Source organism: Bubalus kerabau, chromosome 16 (genome assembly GCF_029407905.1).
Source record: "Bubalus kerabau isolate K-KA32 ecotype Philippines breed swamp buffalo chromosome 16, PCC_UOA_SB_1v2, whole genome shotgun sequence".
In the NCBI taxonomy this organism is placed as follows: domain Eukaryota; kingdom Metazoa; phylum Chordata; class Mammalia; order Artiodactyla; family Bovidae; genus Bubalus; species Bubalus kerabau.
In genome coordinates this window covers 71,399,819-71,421,699 of record NC_073639.1, presented here as the reverse complement: position 1 = coordinate 71,421,699, position 21,881 = coordinate 71,399,819, and the positions used below count along the sequence as shown (strand labels likewise).

The 21,881-nt window shown below is 43.1% G+C and overlaps 1 protein-coding gene across 2 annotated transcripts in view; it reads left to right on the top strand.

Annotated features, from left to right (window-relative positions):
* PITPNB (phosphatidylinositol transfer protein beta) overlaps window positions 1-20,470 on the top strand; it is a 61,385-nt gene extending 40,915 nt beyond the window's left edge. Inside the window, exons 8-12 of one of the 2 annotated variants that reach the window (XM_055549398.1) lie at window positions 507-584; window positions 12,097-12,207; window positions 13,854-13,976; window positions 17,193-17,278; window positions 18,466-20,470. In XM_055549398.1, coding sequence (XP_055405373.1) covers window positions 507-584; window positions 12,097-12,207; window positions 13,854-13,976; window positions 17,193-17,240 — 360 coding nt within the window. In that variant the 3' untranslated portion in view covers window positions 17,241-17,278; window positions 18,466-20,470. The remainder of the gene's footprint in view (window positions 1-506; window positions 585-12,096; window positions 12,208-13,853; window positions 13,977-17,192; window positions 17,279-18,465) is intronic. The other variant, XM_055549397.1, reaches the window with a different exon arrangement.
* The last annotated feature ends 1,411 nt before the right edge of the window (window positions 20,471-21,881 follow it).

Here is a 21,881-nt window from a genome sequence, read left to right as displayed (position 1 = left end):
CCACGGATAGGCTCCACCTCAGACCCAGGCGTGGCAGCGCTTGGGGTGCACAGAACCCACAGTTCTGATCTGTGTTTCCAGTCATGGTAGTTGCTCTCCAGCGGGTGTTAGAGTCTCGTGGGCATTTCAGAACTGGTGTGGGTCTGCTTAATTTCTTGAGTGTGATGATAAGTATATCAAAATGCTGAAACTGTTGAGAAGTGTTAAAAATTTGTTCTTAGAGATATTAACAGCAGTCCAGCAACCAGTTGTGGAGGACTTGTTGATCAGGACTTGTATTGCTTTTTATTATGTAGTTGTTTTGCCTTAAGGTAAAAGCTTAGAGCAAAGAGAACCCAACGGACAACTTCATGTGGCATAGAAGCGTTTCCCTGCATTTATGCAAAGCACAGTGAACCCAGGCAGTTTCTGTCCTGTGCTTAGTAGCTGCAAAGGGCTATTCTGGCCAAGGGTAGAAATTTTTCTCTGGTTTTCTTCTCCACCTCTGACTTTGTTTTGCTTTGTAGGACTACAAAGCTGATGAAGACCCAGCGTTATTCCAGTCCGTCAAGACCAAGAGAGGCCCTCTGGGACCCAACTGGAAGGTACTGGTTGCTGACCTTTCTGACAGGCAGAGTCTTGGCAGCAGGACACTTGACAGGTCCTGAGTCTGGAGGAGCTGGCGACGTTTAAGTGAAAAATAGAAATGGCACAAAAACAGTTTTATTTGCGATAAGGACTCACAGCCAGTTGCAGTTGGCCAGCAAGTCTGTGCTGCATTAACAAACAGAACAGAGCCAGGCTGTCACTTTCAGCATAATGCTATTCTGATAACTCTTACAAGAGACAAGTGATTTAGTCTTTGGGGATTGTAATGTTCTCTTTTGAGACTTGAAGCAGTACAGAAGTCTATGTTAAATGAAGGTTGATAGTTTTAAATTTAGTCTTAGTAAAAACTGAACAAGTTCACCCTCCCCTGGCTCAGGTTCCTGGCCTTTTAATAGTTATATTTTGGAAAGCAGGGCACCAGAGAGCAGTCTTGATGGCAAGTGGTTGTTGTCTAATAAAGAGCACGTCCTTATTTTTATTTGTGGAAGTAAGGAAAGCAGTGTCCAGGTAGTAATTTGAATCACTATAGAAATATAATGGATTTTAAAGACATCCGCTAAACCAAATGACAACCCCTTAGAGAAGGCTTAATGTGTTGATGGCAAGTTATTACAGCTAATTTGACAAGAGAAGAGGAGCATAAAAACCTAAACATGCCCAAAGCAGATTCTCTACCAATGGGATTTTACTTGGTAACCAATCTGTTTATGCTGAAGCCAGCCACGGGTCATTGACAAATGGCGTCGAGGCGCTGTGGCCTGTAGACGGGCATTACCGCAACAGCGCCACAAGAGCCCAGCGAGGGCTCTCCATGGCTGTCGGACTGTTTGGCACTGTCTTGCACATCAGTTGAAATGAAGAATGAGTCTGACTTTCTTCTCTAAGAAATGATTCATAATTATCTTATTTTCACATTTGTTCTCTGAGTAGAGTTTGGTTCGAGAGTCTACCAGTTTAATGGCCATGCCTAGAGACTCAATACCCAGAAAGTGATATATGTCTCTTAGAAATTAAGGGACAAGTTCAGTATATGTATTCTAAATTTACTCTAATGGATTAAAAAAAAAAAAACACCCCTTTCAAGATTTCTCACCTTGAACTTTAGAATTCACCCTGAGTCAGAGGAGAAGCCTTTTCTCTGAGATTTAACAGATTTAACACAGGCTTTGAGAGAGAGAGAGAGAGAGAACTGTGCTGGAACAGACAGGAGGCTGCTTGCGAGGCTGCCGGGGGTCCTCACAGGCTGTCTAGTCCCAGTAATACCGGCTCCTCTTTTCAGGGAATAGTAGGGCGCCGTGAGCTTGAGACATGGAGGTGAATTAAATCTTGCATTTTCTTCACATTGTCAGTTTTTCAAGCATAAACTTGAAAAGGTGGTGCTATATAATGTGGTGGGCTATTTATGTTGGGTGCCTGTCTGTCTTGTAGGAACTCCTAGCCAGTTTTACAAAGGACAGCAAACGTAGCTTGACATTCTGATTTCTACCTGATTTCCAACCTTTGGGAACTAGGGATATGACATGTACTGCTTTTTTATTTATGGTTTTTACCTCTTTAACTAACATTGCTTTGTCTTTTTATTATACATTAATGGTTACTTAAACTTCTTGAAGAGGTTTAAGTTTTAGAAATGTGAATTTTGCATTTTTTCAGGTTGCAGTGTAGCGATTTTTACCCCCTGTGTGTGTGGGGGTGGGGGGGTGGGGGGTGTGGGGGTTGGCGGGGGTTTGAACAGTAGCTGATTTCTCAGGGAGCGTGTGGCTGATAGTGATACCATTCTATCTATTTGTCTGTCAGTTGTTAAACTTGAGCCAGATGATGGCAGGTGCAGCTACTCCATAAGTTGGGTTACTGTTTAACTGGATTTCAGTGAGTTATCATAATCTCAGAAATAACTTAGGTAGTCAAGAATAACTAAGGAACCCATCACTTACTGCTGAGATGGATAATGAAAAGTAAGAAGGATTGACTAGCCAGTAATACAGCTGGAATAGTAGGAACCTAGGGATTGACTTCTCCTGCAGCTGTTCAGCAGACCCTACTTGCATGGCACCAAAGGGAGCCCCATGGAAGGATGACAGCTGAAGGTTTCTGGCCTTCTGAAATACGGGAATAGGGAAGAAGTGCACGGTGCTCGGGGCAGAGGGGAAGGAGAAACCCCGTCGTGGACCCGCTCCCCCAGGGCTGTATGGCACAGTGCTCCGGACCGAGTGCTGCCTTGCCTGGTGGTCCTTGCTGCGCTCCAGAGGCGCTCTGTGCCCCTCCGCAGACCCGCCTTACCAGAACACATTCCAGAGTGCATCCACCGCCCCTTGCACGCCCCATGATCTCTTTGAAACTTCCCTTCACTTATCCCACAGTGGTATTTTCCTTCTGAATTATTGCAGTATTTACTGCTTGTCTGCACCAGACTGGATGAGGGAAAAGAACCTTTTTCTTGGTGCCAGGCACTGTATAAGGTTGTATTTAATCTTCACAATTTTCCTATGGGGTAAATACAATTCCTTCGTTTTATAGATGAGAAACTTGGCCAGAGAAACGCGGATAATAGTCACAGGAGAAACGTCTGCTGTTTCTGTCATACTTGATTCAGTACTCATCACAGAGATGTATAAGGCATGGAGACATAGCAGATTTTCACCCCTAATCCAGAGACACTGGATCACCAATACGTACCTTTTTGCCCTCCTGTATCATGGCAGGGGTGTGACTCTCTTATTCATGGTATTTTCCAGAATTTGATACTTCTTTTAATACCAGTCATATTTCCAGTGGTCTGGGAAGCTGTTAGGAGACAGTGGCGCTAGGGGAGACCCATTAAAAACCCATCAGGAATCTTACAAGTTGTGAGTTAAATAACTTAACTCTGAAGCGTGTTTCCACATCTTTAAGTTGGGAATGACGACAGAGGATGAGGTGGCTGGATGGCATCACTGACTCGATGGACGTGAGTCTGAGTGAACTCTGGGAGTTGGTGATGGACAGGGAGGCCTGGCGTGCTGTGATTCATGGGGTTGCAAAGAGTCAGACACGACTGAGCGACTGAACTGAACTGAACTGAACTGATGGTTTGTGTGAGAACTAATGAGTGTTATATTCCCAGGAGAGAGGGAGTGGACAATAAACGGTAGCTTTTTCATTGTTGTCATGCTTTTGTCTTTGAAAATAAAAAGTCTCTATCATCTTCTGGACTTAGTGAGATCAGTGAATATGCTACCTTGTTTGGGACATAATTATTCCTTTTCTTTGTCTAGTGTCCAGGGGTTCCCATGGTTTCGGTGTTTGGAGATTGTCCATCACATCCTGGTTCACCTGTCCTTACCCCTCGTGGTTATGAGTGTTTAATGGGTGCTTGACCCAGGGTCAGCTGTAAAACAGAGGCTGCACAGTTTTAGAGCCTTTGCTAGCAGGGGGTCATGGGGTTACCAGGAAATAATAGATTATCATGTATTCTGTATTTGTTAAGAGTACAGACTTCTTTAGTTTATGGTATGATACATAGCTTTTTAATTTTTTTTTAAATTACAAACCTAGAGGTTCAGACTTTAGTTGTATATATATTCATTTGCCTTCTAAAAAAAAGAATTTTTAAAATCTGAGCACATGAATTATATTATGCTATTTAGGTCTCAACACTTGATTGAGTCTGCATAATAATAGAGTATTTTATAACCTGATAAACATTTTTGCTTCAAGGCAAAACCATGCATTTCTCATGGATGTAAGTCTGTTTCTTCTGTGTAGTATTATACATATATGTATGTGTAGATTATACACATCCATATTGTGGTTCATTTTGTGTTGTGATTGGTTGTGATTACCAATACCAGTGACTTATCCATTTACATGTGGATACCTTTAACTTTCCAGTTTGCTTTCTCTGATGGGTGAGGAGTTGTCATGTTAACCAACTGAAACAACACCTTTGAAGATTATAGCATGGTCTAATTTTCTTCATATGTATGTGTGTGTGTATGTATATATGATAGTTAATAATTAGGCATGTTTCCACTGTTTCCCCATCTATTTCCCACGAAGTGATGGGACCAGATGCCATTATCTTCGTTTTCTGAATGTTGAGCTTTAAGCCAACTTTTTCACTCTCCTCTTTCACTTTCATCAAGAGGCTTTTGAGTTCCTCTTCACTTTCTGCCATAAGGGTGGTGTCATCTGCATATCTGAGGTGATTGATATTTCTCCCGGCAATCTTGATTCCAGCTTGTGCTTCTTCCAGCCCAGCATTTCTCATGATGTACTCTGCATATAAGTTAAATAAGCAGGGTAACAATATACAGCCTTGACATACTCCTTTTCCTATTTGGAACCAGTCTGTTGTTCCATGTCCAGTTCTAACTGTTGCTTCCTGACCTGCATATAGGTTTCTCAAGAGGCAGGTCAGGTGGTCTGGTATTCCCATCTCTTTCAGAATTTTCCACAGTTTATTGTGATCCACACAGTCAACGGCTTTGGCATAGTTTCACCCTTAGCGTGTATTAATTATGCAGCCCCTAAGAGGGTACCAGAAGAGCCATTCTGTTCCTTCCAGAAGCTGAGCTCCCCAGGAGCAGTACATGATTAGTTCCAGCCGTATTTTGGGCCCTTGAATGCCTCTGTTCTTGGACAGAGCTGAAGAACTGGGTGTGGACAGATGGGGTGTCCCACTCGGATGCAAAGAGTGCATTGACAAGATGGGCCTCTTGTGTCTTCCTGACACTGTCAGGGACAGAAACTTTTCTTCGTGCGTTTCACTTGAAGGGTGAACTTGTGATTTCACTTGTACTTGGTGTCACTCCTGGAGTAATTGGACACAAGCATGAAGCACATGTCCGAGTTCTGATTAGTAAAACGGGTGTGAGCTACAAAAATATTAAGTGTGGAGACATGGAAAATGTGACCAATCATTCTCTCCCAGGCAGTAAGCTTTGCTGTCTTTATTATTGTGAAACTTACTGTATAAGTTTAACCTGCGGTTAGTTTAATCTTTTGAACTTTATCCCATGTTTACTTCTTCCATGTGACAGCCTTTGCCCATATAGGAACCTCCTGACTCTGAAACTTGCTGAGTGTTGTCGTCGACGCCCTGCTCATGGCCTTTGGTGTGTCCCGCGTCAGGGACACAGTTCACAGGTTCACACTCCCTCCCTTCCCCCACCCACTTCATCCCCACCCTCCAGACTCTCAGCCTGTAGGCCCCGTGTCCAGCGCGCTTGATATGTACAGTGCTGAGTACAAGGGTCTGTCTGCTCAGCGTAGATACCCAGTAAGTATCCACTGAATTCAGGTTAGCCATCTTAAGTGAACATCAGTGTTAGACACGCCACGTACTTACAGAGAACGTAACGCCCAGTGTTGGCCTGTCCACATGGCTGCCACAGTCGGAACAGATGGAGGGAGCGGCTGGGGACGGTAGACGCGGGCTCTGCTTGAGATTTCGGCACGCACACTTGACACGCGTAGTGTGCTCTTCTGTTGATGTTTACTGATGGGTGCACTGGCAGCAGCCCTAGCAGTGTGTTCATTTTTAACTTTTCTTTAGTGAAATCTGGGCTGGAAACTTAACCTTACGAAATCAGCAGCTGAAATTGAGCATTCAAATTGTCTAAAATTGAAAAATTAAAATACGAAGGGGGTGTGAGCCTTATAGAAACTGCTGTGTCCTTGCAAAATGTTAACTGGTTAAGTGTAGCGTATATCTGTTCTGTCTTTATCCCGACACATTTTAAATAGGAAAGAGTATATGTGCAGTTGACATGTAGGATGAAACTGCGGAGCACATTTTTAGAAAATGATTTTGCAGAATGCCTTTGGAGTTTCCGCCACCCCCCTTTTACATTTGTGTATGTTTGTCACAGATCCAAGAAACCAGTTCTCGTGGAGCGCACGGGCTGATTGCTCGCCATTCCGGTTAAACACGCTATGTTTTGTTGGATTACGTTGTGTGGCTTCAGTATACGCTACTCTCCCTTAGGCCTTGTCCGCATGCCTCAGAGTAACCTAATATGTGTCGTTAAATTAAAACCATGATTTGAGTTTAGAGGTTCCGTTTATAGTTAGAAACGTGAAATGTAAGGAATTCAATGAATACACAAACTATTTAAATACAATTTTGGAAACATTTCACAACTAGCTGGTACTACAGCTGAAATTCAATCATGTGGAGATGAGGGATTGGGGTTCTTCTGTTAGCCCGTGACTGTTTTTTATAGAACTTCTGATTCTTACATTTGGGTAACCCACCATCCTTTACCTTTTATTTTCAGTTGCTCTTTTCAGTTTTCATGCCATAATCTGTATAAAACTTGTATTTTCATTAAATACAAGTTAATTTTATTTTCTCCTATATTAGGTTAGGACGTGTTAGGGTTGGGCTGGATTGGAATTAGCTGTGAATGATCCACGTTTAGATTATGGCTTTATTTGTTAGGGGATTTTTTTTTTTTTTTTTTCCCAACTGGTGGAAGAGGAAAGAATCAGAAAACATTTGTATTGTTGAAGGCCAGAGAGCAGACTCTGCCCTGGACCAGCATCACGTGAGTCTCCTGAAGGCTGAGCAGACCAGCCAAAACTCCTTTGGGTTATCTAGATTCTGGAACACTGCTCAGAATATGGGGTCGTAATATTTTGTCCCATTTAGATTTTTCACATTTTTTAAAGGTTACACATTTTTTCATAAGAATACTTCTGGTAACTCTAAAGAGTTGATAATATTTTACTCTACGTTTATACCTCATTTTTGCTTTAGAAGTTTAAGATGAGGAAAAATTAAATATGGACTGGACTAAAGTTATATGTTAAAGATCTTAATTCAACTTTTAGCTTTGATTTATAAACCATCAAAAATAGGCAGAAAAACATTTATTGTTGTAATCAAAGATGAATGAAGATTTAAAAAATCCCAGATATTAATAATTTAAGGCAAAGTAAATTGTTGTCCTAAAATACTCAGCTGACAGCAAAAACATTTATTAATAAGTCTTATTTTTTTAAGTGTATTAGTTTTTTCTTGATTGTAAAATGATACATATTCATGAAGTTTTGAAAAAAGTCAGTTGTAGCCTCACCATTTAATTATTGCTATTTGTTATATTCCCTAATTCACATAGTTTATGTTGCTATAGATGTTTATGCTATACGAGATACCTATTTATACTCATATTGTGCTTTGTATTCCTTCATGTAACAGCCCGTTGTTTGGAGGGCCTGTGAGGTATTTCCCCAGCCCTTTCGGCGGGTATGGCATTTACTAAGTCCAAGGTTGTGCTGTTGCAAGCAGATCGCAGGGTTGTTCTTTTCTTACCTGATGAATTGGGATACATTTCTGAAAGTAGAATTATCAGGTTGAAGTGTATATGGCATCTATATAAGATATAAGCAGCTTTAAGACTTTTTAATTACTTAGTGTCAGACCATCGCCCCCCCCAGAAAGATTTATGCCAAGATTATGCTTTTTTTAACCACTTATAGTCAAGTTCATTATTTTCTGTCATCATTAAGTAATAGAGACTTTTCTTAAGTTATTTTCTTTATTTTGTCACTAGTTTTAAGACCATAGCACAGATGAAGAGGTGAATTGCATAAGTCATCTTTAGATTGGATGAGATCTCAAATACGACAGATGTTAATAATGTAATATAATAATAGTAATACAGTATTAATAACTGAAAATATATAACTTCTGTGTTCTCATCTTTCTCCAAGGCTCTTTAAGATTATGTTTCTATAAGTCACCTCTGTGCCTTCCCCTTGCGTGTTGATATTATGGAGAATTAGGCCAAGAAATAAGGGCAGCAGGCTGTTTGTTCACTTGTTTATTTTTAAATTGATTTCCATATTCTTCCCTGAACTTTTTTTTTTTTTAAGAATTGGATAGAAAACCAAAAGCAGATTGACTATACCTTTTATGTCCGTGGACGAGAGCTCAGAGAGCTGGTTCCTTTCTGTCCTATCACTCACAGTTTCTAAACTACATTCTGTAGACCAGTAGATTTTGTCAATTACCAGTAGTTGTTTTAATTGGTTTGAGCAGCCTGCCAAAGTCACTAGGAAGATGTGAGAAGCAAACTCGGGTGATTGTTGGAGTCACGTGTGTGTGCTCTGTTCTTGGAGGCCCGGCTTGATGTAGGCATGTGTGTATTAAATTTAGCTTACTCTTTAATTAGAACCATGCTTTATCCTGCTGTTTTTATAAAATGGGGGGAGGGGTGGGTGGCTTCTGAAGAGCTGGTGTTCTAGAAACACCCAGGGTTCTCACTTAGCACAGGCTGTCCAGCGACTTGGAGTTTGAGAACGAAGCTCTCAGTAGCCCATAATTAATAGGGACCTTGGAATGTTCCATTCCTGGAAGGTGTCTTAGGGCTAATTCGTGGTGTATCAGAGGTTCTCCACCGAGAGGACGTTTCAGCCAGATTTGGTGGGCAGGGGGATATTTGTTAAGCCTGGGCATATTATAGAATAAAATGCAAAACTATAGCAAGTTTTAAGATGAGCCATTGGACATGAGGGACATGAGCCTAGCCCCTGCAGCCCTGGGCCAACCCCACCCCTCACACCCAGCTCACAGCCCTGCTTTCAGTGGCACATCAGTGGGAGATAAATAGGTCAAATGGAGCCCAGCGTTCACTTCTACTGGCTGGCGGGGGTGGGGCGGAAAGAACCCCGACTACATTACATAGGTTACTTTGCAACCCAAGCCCCTTACTCCTCGTCTAGCACTGCTGTTTGTTAGGCATATCTCACTGTGTTAAATGCCGTGTTCTGCGTACACCCAAATGTATTTCATGTGAGCGTTGTCACTGACCCTCATTGGATTAGAGCGCACCTCCACACTGGCTCATTGCTTATTGAAAAAATGATCTGTAAACGACCAGCCTTGTCATTGACATTTCAACGAGGCTGGGCCCTGAGAAGCTCGCTGCCTGCTGGGGAAGGCTGTGGACTGACTTGTAGACCCCAGAGCCCAGCTTAGTTAAGTGCAGGGCCTGCAGGTCAGAGATGGGAGTCCCAGGGCGCAGCATCCACAGTAGGTGTCCCTTCTGGCAGAGATTGTTGGTGCCAAGGGCAGTGGTTTCATCATTGGTTTTATACATAGTTACTTTCCTGTCTACCAGCCACCTGTGTCCTCTAACACCTAGCACAGATTGGGTTGTAAATGATGCCCAATTAATACTTGCTGAATTAAACTTGTTCACAAATTAAGGGGGGGTGTGTGTGTATGTGCACACGTGCGTGCACACACACGTACCCATCCATGCTGAATTTTAACATTGTTCTCTGTTTTATGGGAAGGAAATTGGAAAAATAGAGCTATAAGCTAGTCAAGTTTCTCTGTTGACGTAGAACTCACCTACGAAAGGACAGTTTGCTGTACGTAATGTTTGTATTTAAATGCTTGTGGTGCTGCCTCATTGATTTAATCCATGTACCAGGTCATTATTCAGAAGGTGAAATGTTATTACAGAAGACATTTTCTGAGAAAAGATGATCAATCATGCAGGTCTCTACAGAACTTTTGAGTCCTATTAATAATACCAAAGTGGAATTTTTTTCATGTATCATAGAATTCACTTGAAACTGGAACATTATTGAGGGTTTGAAGGGGGAGGTGGGGGGAAGTGAAATGTGGCCTGGTTGCTATGATTGCATCAATGAAGAATAATCTTAAGGCTTTAGAATAAGACCCAGAAATTCATCATTTAAAAAATGCAGGTACCTGTGGCTGGCTGGAAACACTTGCTCACACACAGCGAAGTTGCTGCCAGTGGAGAGCGTGTGAGGGGGGGCGCAGCAGGCGGCAGGGGCACCTGGTGTGGCCGCAGCCGGTGCCGGTGTCTCGAGTGCTGGGTGACCCCGAGAGCAGTGAGCGAGAAGGGGAGGACCCTTGTAAAAGGCGTGTGCCTTTTCACCCCGTAATTTAGTTTCTGTAGAAAGGGCCCCTCTAACTTGCTACTCTTTTGAGAAACTTTCTTGAAAAGCTGTTTTGCATATTCAAGTTACTCTTTGAACTCTATGTAAGAATAAAGGAGAAAGAGAGAACTAATGCATGCTCAGCTGAGTCCCACCAGCTAAGCACGGAGCGTACATACCCTGCCTTATTTAGTCCTGACGACAGTCCTGAGATATGGCTCTACTCTTGGAAGTACACCAGGACTGAGCCGGGAGATGGCAGGACAGCCCTTTCCCTCCCCGCTGCCGGGGGTCCCCACCTCTGCCACCTGGGAATCTTTGAGCCCGACCCACCTTCCGGGCTGGACTGGGAGCTCCAGGTGCGGGTCCACGGCTGCCTTTGCTCACTGCTGTGGGCCCCTCCCAGACTCTTTGCTCCAGCAGGCAGGCAGTCCGTATCCTGCACTCGCCCCCGTGGGAGAACCCTATGGTGCACAGTGGGTCCATGGTGAGGACACTGAAGTGTGCGCTGAGCTCCTGGTTCACACTCTCCCCCAGCTCACCCCTCTCCCCCAAGTAAACCTGCTCGTGTGCTGTGCCAGGACAGCCGCCTGTGCTGAGTTGCACCACAGAGATCATCAGCAGTGCTGTGGGTTGCAGTGCCCACCTCCCACCAATTTTTATAATGAAAAATTTCAAAAGCAGTCAAGAAACCAAAAGCAGAAAACTGTAAACGCCTCCACCTAGATTTGACAGTTGTTAACACTTTGTCGTGTTTGTTTTTTCCCTCTTCTGCCTCCTCTCACGCCTTCTCTCCACTCCAATTTTTCTTCTTTTCTTATTTCTGAACCTAAAAATCCAGAGTAAGTTTTCATACTCTTGGACCTAGGGTAACGTGTTTTGAGAATCCAAATTCTAATTGCTTTTTTGTTTTCTTATGAAAGTAAATTATAAACATTTTGTTTTTCCAATCCAGATAGTTCCCCACCCTTTCTCCCTTGCTTTTTTTTTTCCCCCATTATTTTCCCTTTTGTACCCTCTCAACTACATTTAAACTATGAGATATAATTACTTGTGGAAATTAAAGTCCTGACGTGTGGAATTTGCTTCCAAATACTTGGTGATGATAGATGATTTTTGCTACTACATACCTTTTCATGTCCCCTCATTTGGTTGGAAAATACCTCAATTAACAGCAGTGCCCCTGCGCTTGCCAGCGCTAGAAGACAAACTTCCTCATGGTGTTCTTACTGAGGCCCCAGCACATCCACGGTGGGAGTGCGACAATGGCGTTATGAAAACCTCCACATAGTAAAGGCGTGCTATTGACACGATGTGAATAGAATTTGGTACTTAATGTGAAATCCGAATAGTGTGATTTGAGGCAGAGCGCTGTGCCTGTTAAATTGTAGAACCAGGAAGTAGCCTGCTCTGTGGAAGGAGGGTCAGCAGCAAGGGAATGCTGCTGCTTTTGCTAAAATGATTTCAGATTCTCAGGTACCTGAATTAAACCATACGATGTGATTTTCTTCATTGATGTCTGTGATGTTGTTACACAGCAGTCAGTTTTAATCAAGATTTAAATATTCAAGTCGCAATTTCCCATTTTTGATTTTCCTCATCCAGAAGGAGCTGGCAAACAACCCTGACTGTCCTCAGATGTGTGCCTATAAGCTGGTGACCATCAAATTCAAGTGGTGGGGCCTGCAGAGCAAAGTAGAAAACTTCATCCAGAAGGTAAAGCCTGTCCCAAACGCTGTGACTAAGTGTGGGTTAAGACTGGAGGTAGCCGTTAGTGGGGTGTTGTCTCTCTTGCCACCTTTTCCTTCTCATTTGGGTGAAATTCTTATCCCAGTATAATGCCTCTCTGCCCTCCTTTTTCTCCCTACAAACAGCAAAATCAGATACCAGCGGAGGTTTTAAGGGGCTTTCTCTGGGGAAGAGCAAAGCATTCTTTTTGTGCCAAGTGCTTTCCTGATGGCTTACCTGGCTCTTCTGTGGGGAGCCCTTTGCATGTCCCCAAGGGAACCTGGGTCCCGGCCCTGGCTGGAGGGGAGAGGCCAGGGCCTTGCTGTTGAGGCTCCTCTGTTCCTGGTGGGCCTACGGCCCCCCCCGCAGGTCTCTCTGGATGGTGCTGTCTGTGAACTTCACACTTTCTGGTGGGACGTCCTCCTCGGAGGTCCTCACTGGGAATGGTTACGCCGAAACTGCAGTGACATGACCTGAGGATCCTGGTTCTCATTACCTCTTTTTTATGTCTTCATTCAAGAGATAGTAACACAAGTGCTTTGATCTAGAAAAAGGGGAGAATTGCAGTTGCATAGATACTCGTGATTGTAATCTTGTAGGGAATATGAAAGTTTCTTTGGTATTTAATTTTCCTGTAGGGTGAATAATTCATAGATGTCTGTGAATTGTCTCCATTGTCATTATTTAGAAGCCCCTGTGTTATCTTGGAACTTCCCACAACTAGTTGTATCTGAGTTTCACCATAACTTCTACTTTTAAACTGTAACTGCTCTAACTTTAAAAGGATCTTAAATTATTCCTAAGCCTGCTTGCAATTGGCCACAGCAGGCACTATGAACACTGGCTCTCTTTCTTTCTCTTGGATCAGAATAATAGGTTAACAATCCAGTTCTGATAAAGAAGTTACACATATAATTGATGAGGTCCCTTCTGTTGATGGGAAAAAAATTTTAAGTTGAAGATTGTCCAGAAGTATTAAAGTACTCACTGTTCGTTGCAGTTTTCTCTCTTCTCTGGAAAGTGTAGTAAAACTTAAATAATCCAGCAGTTAAAGCCACGAATTACATACGTTAAAGTCACTAATTTTATGTATGCACACACACACACATATATATACCTATTAATAGTAATACTAGAGCAGGAAAATTAATGGAGAGTATGTAGTAATTCTTAATTTAATAAAACATCTTATTCTGAAGAATCCAATTCTTTCAGTACCTTCTGTATTCCGCCTCACAGTATTTCTTTGAATTGCAGGGGAAAATGACAATGTATGGTTCTGTAGCAGAAATCAGATTGACCTTAGGTCATTGACATTAGAAAAATGTAAAAATAAGCTGGGTCTGGCGGGAGCTCGTGTTGGATCTGAACGTGTCTACCACGTTTTTTACAGTTTCTGACAAATCATTCTGCCTTTGCAAGGAGAATCCTTTCACATTTCTCAGGGAGATTTTTCTTTTTATTTTGCTTTACAAAATGTTTATAGGATGGAATTAAGATTTTCACTAATTGAAACAGTGGTCTTTTCAAGCCAAGAATATGTCATTTCATGGGTTAACTGGGGCATATAAAGCAAAAAATGTTTTTAATGTTAGAGTTTTGCCATCTTACAATACTTTCTTTTGTTTTAAAAGCAAGAAAAAAGGATATTTACAAACTTTCATCGCCAGCTTTTTTGTTGGATTGACAAGTGGATTGATCTGACAATGGAAGACATTAGGAGAATGGAAGATGAAACTCAGAAAGAACTAGAAACAGTAAGACTTCATTCTGTGGAAATTCTCTGATTTCCCTTTTCTAAAACTGTGTCCATGCTTAATAAGTTTAGATTTAAAATGAGGGCAAGTGTTATTGAAAGCCATTTCTTCCTGTCTGTATCCTTGTTAAACTCTGGTTTCTTAGACACTAATATCTTTCTATTCTGATTTCTCTTTTGTTGAGCATCTTTATGCAAGTAGACTAGAACTCTGTTGATCTAGAATTTGTTACCCGTAAAATGTCCACTGGTTTTGTATTCCCTTGCACGTGCTGGCTCTCTGTGATGGTGCCTGGTTCACAGTCCTTTTAGGCATTCGCTTAACTTGGGCCAAGTTGCCTCTGTCATTTTATTATCACAATAGGTTATTACCGCTAGTACAGTAAGTCCTAGTTCCCTCTTCTGTAGCCAAGATAAGAAAGCTAGTGGTATTGTCACTGATTCCAGAAGTGCCTCCTCCCTCCCACAGCCAGTAATGACTCCTTATTTCTTACAAGCTTGGGGCAGAAATCCAGGTGTTCCCTGGGCTGGAGGCCTGCAGGCCACGTCGCAGAAAGTGCAGCCCACCCCAGCTCCTCCCCGCACCTGTGAGCCAGCCCTGCAGCTCGCGAGCACCCCCTTCCTCCCAGAGCAGATGGTTCTTCCCCACCTACTCTTGCCTGTGTCTGGTTTTGCTTTTGCTCTGGGCTGCGCTTCTCAGTTGAAAGTAAGGCCCCACGGGGAAGACGAACGCAAGGGATGTCCAGCGAAGGCTCGTGGTTTCCATGCAGTCATCCAGAGTTCTGCCAGCAGTCCCAGTTTGGGAAGCCCCGCAGGCAGGAGGGGAGTATTTGACGAACGCCTGTGTGTGAGGCAGGAACTCCATTTAATCACAGGAGACTGGCAGCAAATCAGGTTCTTTGGCACAGAAGGAAATCTATTTGTCTGGCACATAGCATTGTAAAGAATCTGTGTTTAAAATTGCTTACTCTTGGTGATTACAGCAGATCTGCTTCTAATTAGCTTTATACAAACCTTCTGAGAGGACTAGCACATATTTTCTTTATAAGGCAATAAAATGTTTTAACCTTATCTTATATGTAAAGTAAACTTTAAGCAGCCTCCAGCTTATGAATGGATTTTGTTCCAAAAGTTTTTAAGTTCAGTTTTTGAAATTTGGAACATATTTCCCCCGTAGTAACAACATTATAAATCAGGGTTTGGTTTGCAGGCCAGCCAGTAGAGACCTTGCCGACCTCAGTTCCTCACACTAAACGGCATGGCTCTGAGTTCTTGGCCTTGGGAGCGGGGTGATAGGATGGCTAGTACAGAAGACTGCCCCTTGCCCGTATTTCTAGGCTGGCCCCAGGCGGGATGTTTAAACAGGCGAGAGTAAGCTAAGGGTGCTTGCTATCTTCCTGCGATGCCTCTGTCCCACATCTGTCGTGCTGTTTCTCTTGAGTCAGACGGCCTTCTCTAAGCAGCGCCCCTCACCACCACATGGTCTCGGCCCCTTTCCCCGCCTTGCCTGGTTCCGCTCCTGCCGGGTGCTCCAGGCTCCGGAGAGCCGCCAGCTCTGCCTCCAGCCCCTCCAAGCCGCGGGTGTCAGCTGAACACTGAAAAGAAAGACCAGGGTTACACCCTCATCCTTAGTAAGCTTTGGTATCTCCAAAAAGGGATTTGCCAGCACCAGTTAAAAAACCGAAAACGGACTTCCTTGTGCTGGTTTGAACTCTCAGGCAGGAGGCTTTCTTTTGATTTCTGTGCTGAGGCCCCACTCCTATCATGAGGAAGGGTGGTGATGGCCAGAGGGTAGTGGGCGGAGCCCTCGGGCAGACGGCTGAGGCCGCCTCTTTACCAGGGGGGCGCTCGCTTCCCTGTCAGCGTTTTAGTCTCAGACACCCGAGCGCAGCGCCGGCAGGAGGTGGTGCCTGTGGCGGACCTGCAGGCCCAGCTGCGTCTCCAGGCACACCTGTCACTCGTGAGTTGGGAATTGCACTTGAAAAGAAGGTGTCAGACAGGTAGTCACACAGAAACCCAGCTTATCAGAAAGCATTGTGATTGTACCCATGTGGCCTAAACCGACAAATTCCCTCATAAAGTGGGTAGGAATCTGTCCTTGGTTCAGGGTTGGGAGTCCATGGCAGTTTCTTTGTTGAAGTATTTCAAAAATACTTCAAGTCAGATTTCAGGGTTAAGTGCTGGTCATCTTAATGTTAAATCCCACATAGGTTATTTCGCTCCAGGTCACCAGGGACAGCTTTATTCCGCATCACATTGCTGCTGCTCTGAGCCCTGACGGTTGGTTTGCTGGCATCTTCTCAGAGTGCCTACCCAGAGTGCTTAACATTTCCACGTCCTCTTCACCACCGAGGCATTTCCCCTTTCCTTGAGGTCTTGTTTGCCTGACACCTGATGGTAGAATTTGATGTGTTGTAGTTCTTTTCTTAATTCTCAAATATTTTAAGAATTGGGTTTCTTTCAAATGGGTTTTGGCCCTGGAGAGAAGGCAAAGCATCTCTGAGAGGTCAGGCATGAGAGGAATGCCCGTGTTTGTAATCCCACAGAGAAACACTGAGATTAGGCCCAGCAACTGAAGGAATACTTAGGGCAGCTTTAGGCTTGTTCTTCCCTGGCCCTTCAGGGGAGGGTGGTGGGAGGGGTGGAGCTTCCTTTCCTTGATTTTCTCATCGAGCTGTGAAGTCTGTCCTTCGTGATGCACCCTTGTGTTCTTGTTTCTCTGTGCACTGTCCTTCTGTGCTCTTGTTCTTCCTTCGCCTCCCGCTCTTGAATAAACTTCCCGTGAAGAACTCCTCTGAGGGACACTGGTCTCAGAAGCCAGAGGTGGCCACACCACACGGCTTCCTCTGGTCCAAGGACTGTGAAAAGGGAACCAGACCATCAGGGCATTTTCTCACACTGTGTTGGTGAGCAGTTCGCTCACCCTGGCCATCTTTGATAATTTCACATCATCAGTCTGCAGGCTTTTGTTTCCTGTTTCCGAGAATAGATATTAACATGTTTTTTTGTGCTGTGTAAGAAAAAAAAGCCTTTTGCAAGATTTTCTTTGGATCAAGGTAACTAGAATGGCCTCAGAACTTCATTTTTGACGTGGATATCTGCTTGTAAACAGGCAGCGTTCACTTCACAATCTCTTCAAGATCTTTTTCTCCCTTTCCTTACTAACCCAATGTAGAGCCTGTGATTTCAGCAGCTCACGATTTTATTTTACATTTAGATGCGTAAGAAGGGTTCCGTCCGAGGCACGTCGGCTGCTGATGTCTAGATGAGTCCCCTGTAGGGTCAGAGACAATACCAAACTGTGTAAGTGAAGACCTGGGTGAAAAGAATGTTTAAAAACCAGAACCTTTTTGGTAATGGGTAGTTAACTTGCTGAATAGAGACAGTGTGTTAAATGTGGTTTAATTTTTAGAATTTAAGAGAATTTAATATATGTCAGACATTGACAGTGAACACGAGTTACTATTGTATAAGAATTTCATCTGTGGAGAAGGTTGAATGTAGTAATCCCAAGTTAGTTCTTATTCTTAGTGTTGCAGGTTAGAATCCAGCTGCCAAGCACACTCACTCACCATGCAGCTAATTTCCCATCGATAGCCAATTAACTGACCTATTTCTCACTAGGACCTTTTGTGGTTAGTAAGGAGACATATAAAAGCATTTAAAATCAAAGATCCTTCATCCCATGCCATGAGGGTCAGTAATTCATTTAATTTGAAATTTTTTCTGAATACCAAAAAGTCCTCCTTCATGTTGACTCTTCAGGTATCTTTACATTTAGCTTTAATATGTGTAAATACACTGGTTTTCATTTCCAGTGTGAAATATTTGTATGGTGTTACTTCGTTCACACACATTTACATGCCAGATAAGAGATTTTCTTATAGGGGAGAAAAGAGAGCATCAGAATCTAGCCTACATGTTGAGACCAGGATGGGTAAACAAAAATAGGCAGTATATACTGTTGCCGCTTGTTAGTACTGAACTGTGGTGTTTACTGAGGAGATGACAAGACAGAGCAGTCCTCTCACCTGCTGTGTCTTTGCTGCCCCCTGACATGTACTGCCTGCTCTTCAGCTACTGAACAAGCGGTGTTCAGTCCTGAAGGAAAGCAGCGCCAAGTAAGAATGGATGGACTCCACCAGGGCTCCTCCAAAAGCCCTTTTCTTAAAATTCAGTGTTCACTTAAAAATTTAAAAAAAATTTATTGTTACTTTCATTAAGTTTTCCTGAGTTTCTGTCATTTATTTCTGCTTCTCATTTATTTTCCCTCTGATGAAACAAAATATTATGTTCTTAGCAAGACCTGAATCAAGAGGTTAAATGTTAAAAATGCAGTAGTTGGGGTGTACTGTCTGCCAGAAATTTTGCTACACTGAGGATTTTTTCCCTAGAGAATGCTTGTGACAAGCTGTGGTCTAACATTTTTTGTGTGTCTTTTTGTGTTTTTGTATTTTAACACATTGGACTGTCTTTTGCTTTTCTTACAGTTACGTAATCAAGGTCAAGTAAGGGGAACCAGTGCAGCCAGTGATGAGTGAAGAAGAATCTGACCATGTCTTGCAGTGTTGACGTTTCCCAGACATGTGCTTGTGGGTCTGTGCCCAGAGGCACGGGTCCCAGTTACATGTGTATATATGTTTGTGTGTGTCAATCTGTAGCTGTATATAAAACGCATGTAGAGCTACAGATCCCAGTACACACACTTGTGTATATATGTACATACAAACATACTGAAGGGATTAGTACAATTTCCCCAAAGTACTGTACCTATCTTCAGCAAGAATGCAAAAGAAAATATTTTCAGTATATATACCTGGAACAGATTTTAATAATTATCAGAGTAATACCATTAATGGATGAATTGACTGCAATGTAATACTAGCTGGTATGTTTCGTAAATGGCAAGTTGTGGACCAAGATATATATATATATATATATATATATATACACATACATATATATATATAGCCTTTTATTACTTTTTTGTTCTTTTAAATCAGTCTCTTATAAATTTTAATTTTAGTCCCATAATCAACAGAATCCCACAGGAAAGTTTATTAAAAATCTTTTGGTATTCCAAGGAATCTGGAATGAAACTCTGAATGTATTTAAAATCATTTGTTTCTGGATTTTCATTACCATACAGCCAAATTGGATAATATCTATTAGTAAAGAGAGTTACAGGCCAGTTTTTACTTGTTTGCCCCTGAGGTAAAGCTCCTTTTAAAAAAAATTCCATTTTTTATTGAATTTTTGTATTTTAAATTTCAAGTATTTTTCTACATCAAGTCTAGGAAAAATGGAAATGACGGTCTGTGATTTATTAAAAAAAAAAAAAAAAACACTGTATAATTTTTCAGGCTTCTGTTAGGCAAAGACAGAAATTGATGAAATTAATAGGATTGTAAGGCCGTTAAGAAAAACTGGAAGTACAGCACTTCCATGGAGTCTTGTTTCTAAAATGACTGTTTTCTGAAATTACAGCTTGGAAACTATGCAAATGATCTCGATTCCTCACAACTTAACATGGTACAACATAGAAAGTGATGACGTTTTGCTCTTTTCGAGTTGAAATACATACTTGGAGGGGGAGATGCTGCGTCTGAGACAGGAAGAGATTCAGAGGCAGTGCGAGGCCTGTCTGCACAGGAGGCAGAGGCCCGGCCCGCGGCCAGCGCAGCTGCACCCGCTGGGGTGTGCTCTCCTGGGACGTCATTGGAACGCACCCTGAACACGCATCGGGAAAACGCAGCCTAGAAGCTGCGGGCCTCCTTTTTTCCTTTTTTTTTTTTTTTTTAAAAAAAGAACAATAGCTAGGTAAGATTTTTATCATCTTTCTCTGTCCAAGTCTAGTTCTTTTCCTGTCAGTCCTGGGAGCTCGAATAGAATCTTGTTGAAGCCTTCAGGTCCCAGCCATCTTCTTTAACCTCCCACCCCTCCTGCCCCACGCCAGGCCCATATTCGTAATCTGATTCGATGACAGCCCCGCTCTCCCTGCTCCCTGGTTTCCCGCCCTGTGTCCCCACTGAAGTGATCGCAGTGGCCTGGACATGGCTGTGCAGGGTCACTCCCGCGTGGCAACACCCGGCTCCCCTTGGCTGCAGACCCCACATTGCACGTGTCCTCTGTACTCAGGATCAGAACCGACGTCTACTCTCTGGGCACTGCTGTAAGATGGGTTTTGTCAAGAGCATAATCATTGTCTGCAAAGTGTCTGATGCAAGGAAGATTATTGCTAATCTGGTGAAATAGAGAGTCGCCTCCTTTTAATGAACTTAACTCACTGGCGTCTGTAGCATCGTTTGGGAGCTTGGGCACACATGGAAATGACGGCCCAGCACATGGGTTTTAATGTTAGCTAACAACTGTGGAGATTTGAGGGAATGTGTGGTGAATGTAAAATATCTAGTTTACTTGGCAGTCTCTTGTGTAAATTACAGTAAAACAAAGTAAATGAAATTTAAACAAAAAATAAATTTGATCACAAAATGCCACTTGTGTGCTTGAGTGGTTGTTCGCCTGATGCCACGTCTGGTTCAGAAGACGGTGAACCACCTCTCTGCTGTTTTTTCAAGAATTCTGTGATGCAGCACTGTCACTTTGGGGGAAACATTTTTTTTAATTGATTTTTTTTATTGCAAACCTCTGTTCTTGAGGTGTGCCTATGTCACCTTGTTACATTTGATTTCTTAAATTTTGTCTCTGAAAGCTGAACAGTAAAGAAGGATTATATATTATTCTCAGAGGTTTTCTAAAAAGTTATTTTTTAAAGGGAAAATTATGGAAGACCTATAGTTTTTTTTTTTTTTTTTTTTTTTGAAAACCCATAGTAATTTTTAAAGTACTCAGGATTTTGCCATTAGATTCTGCTCATTTCAAGACCCTGGCTTTTTGGTTTGGGGCCGGGTTTCACATCTCCTCTTTGAGGACTTTGTCACTTCCAGTCTTCTGGTTTTAGACACGTAACTTTTCTTGTGGTGCCAGCTTAACATTCTAGAGCAGTTCAACCTTCAGAGAGGTGGCCAACTACCTAGATGGATTTAATGTAATGTTGTATTTCCAAGGTGTTCTTGTGTGTGTTTTCCAAGGTGATTTCCTCAGTGTTTTACTTCAGAGGTGGCGTTTGCGTTCGCGTGGACCGTCCGTCATCTGTGGGTTCACAGTGCGCTCACTTCCACAGCTGGCACTCTGGTCTCCTGGAGGTGCCACAGTGAGCAGCAGTGCAGAGTCCAGCGTGGGAGACCGGCGTGTGAACAGGTAGACGACGGCTCTGTCTGATGAGTCGTCTGGGAGTAGAGAGTTGGAGGAGAGACACCTTAGACGTCATCCAAGTCACACATAGGAGAAAGCGAAAGTCCAGGCTGAAGGCAGCTAGGTAGCGGGGTCCCTGGGGGCCCCCTCCTGACCCCTCACCGAGTCCTGGACTCCTGTATGGCCGTGGGGCCCGGCTGTGGTGTGTGCAGAGTTGGCCAAGGCACTGTACCCTCCAGCACACGGTGTGTCCCCTCCGTGTGGTTTCTCGCCCTCCTGTCCCATCCGTTTACCAGACTGCATCCTGGCTTTTGGTAAATCACAGCTAAAAATCACTTGAGGACCTGGGCTCTTGTGCTCAGTCATGTCCAACTCTGCGGCCCCATGGCGTGTAGCCCACCAGGCTCCTCTGTCTAAGGGATTTTACAGCTAAAAAATAGTGGAATGTGTTGCCATTTCCTCCTCCAACGGGATCTTCCTGACCCAGGGATCGAACGCACATCTACTGTGTCTCATGCGTTAACAGGCAGCTTCTTTACCACAGAACCACTTGGGAAGCCCTTGGACCTGACACCGGGCTTTTAAAAAAGCTCACTTTCCTCTCTCCTTTTCAACTCATTAAGCAATAAAGTTTCACAGCCCAGCCCAATCT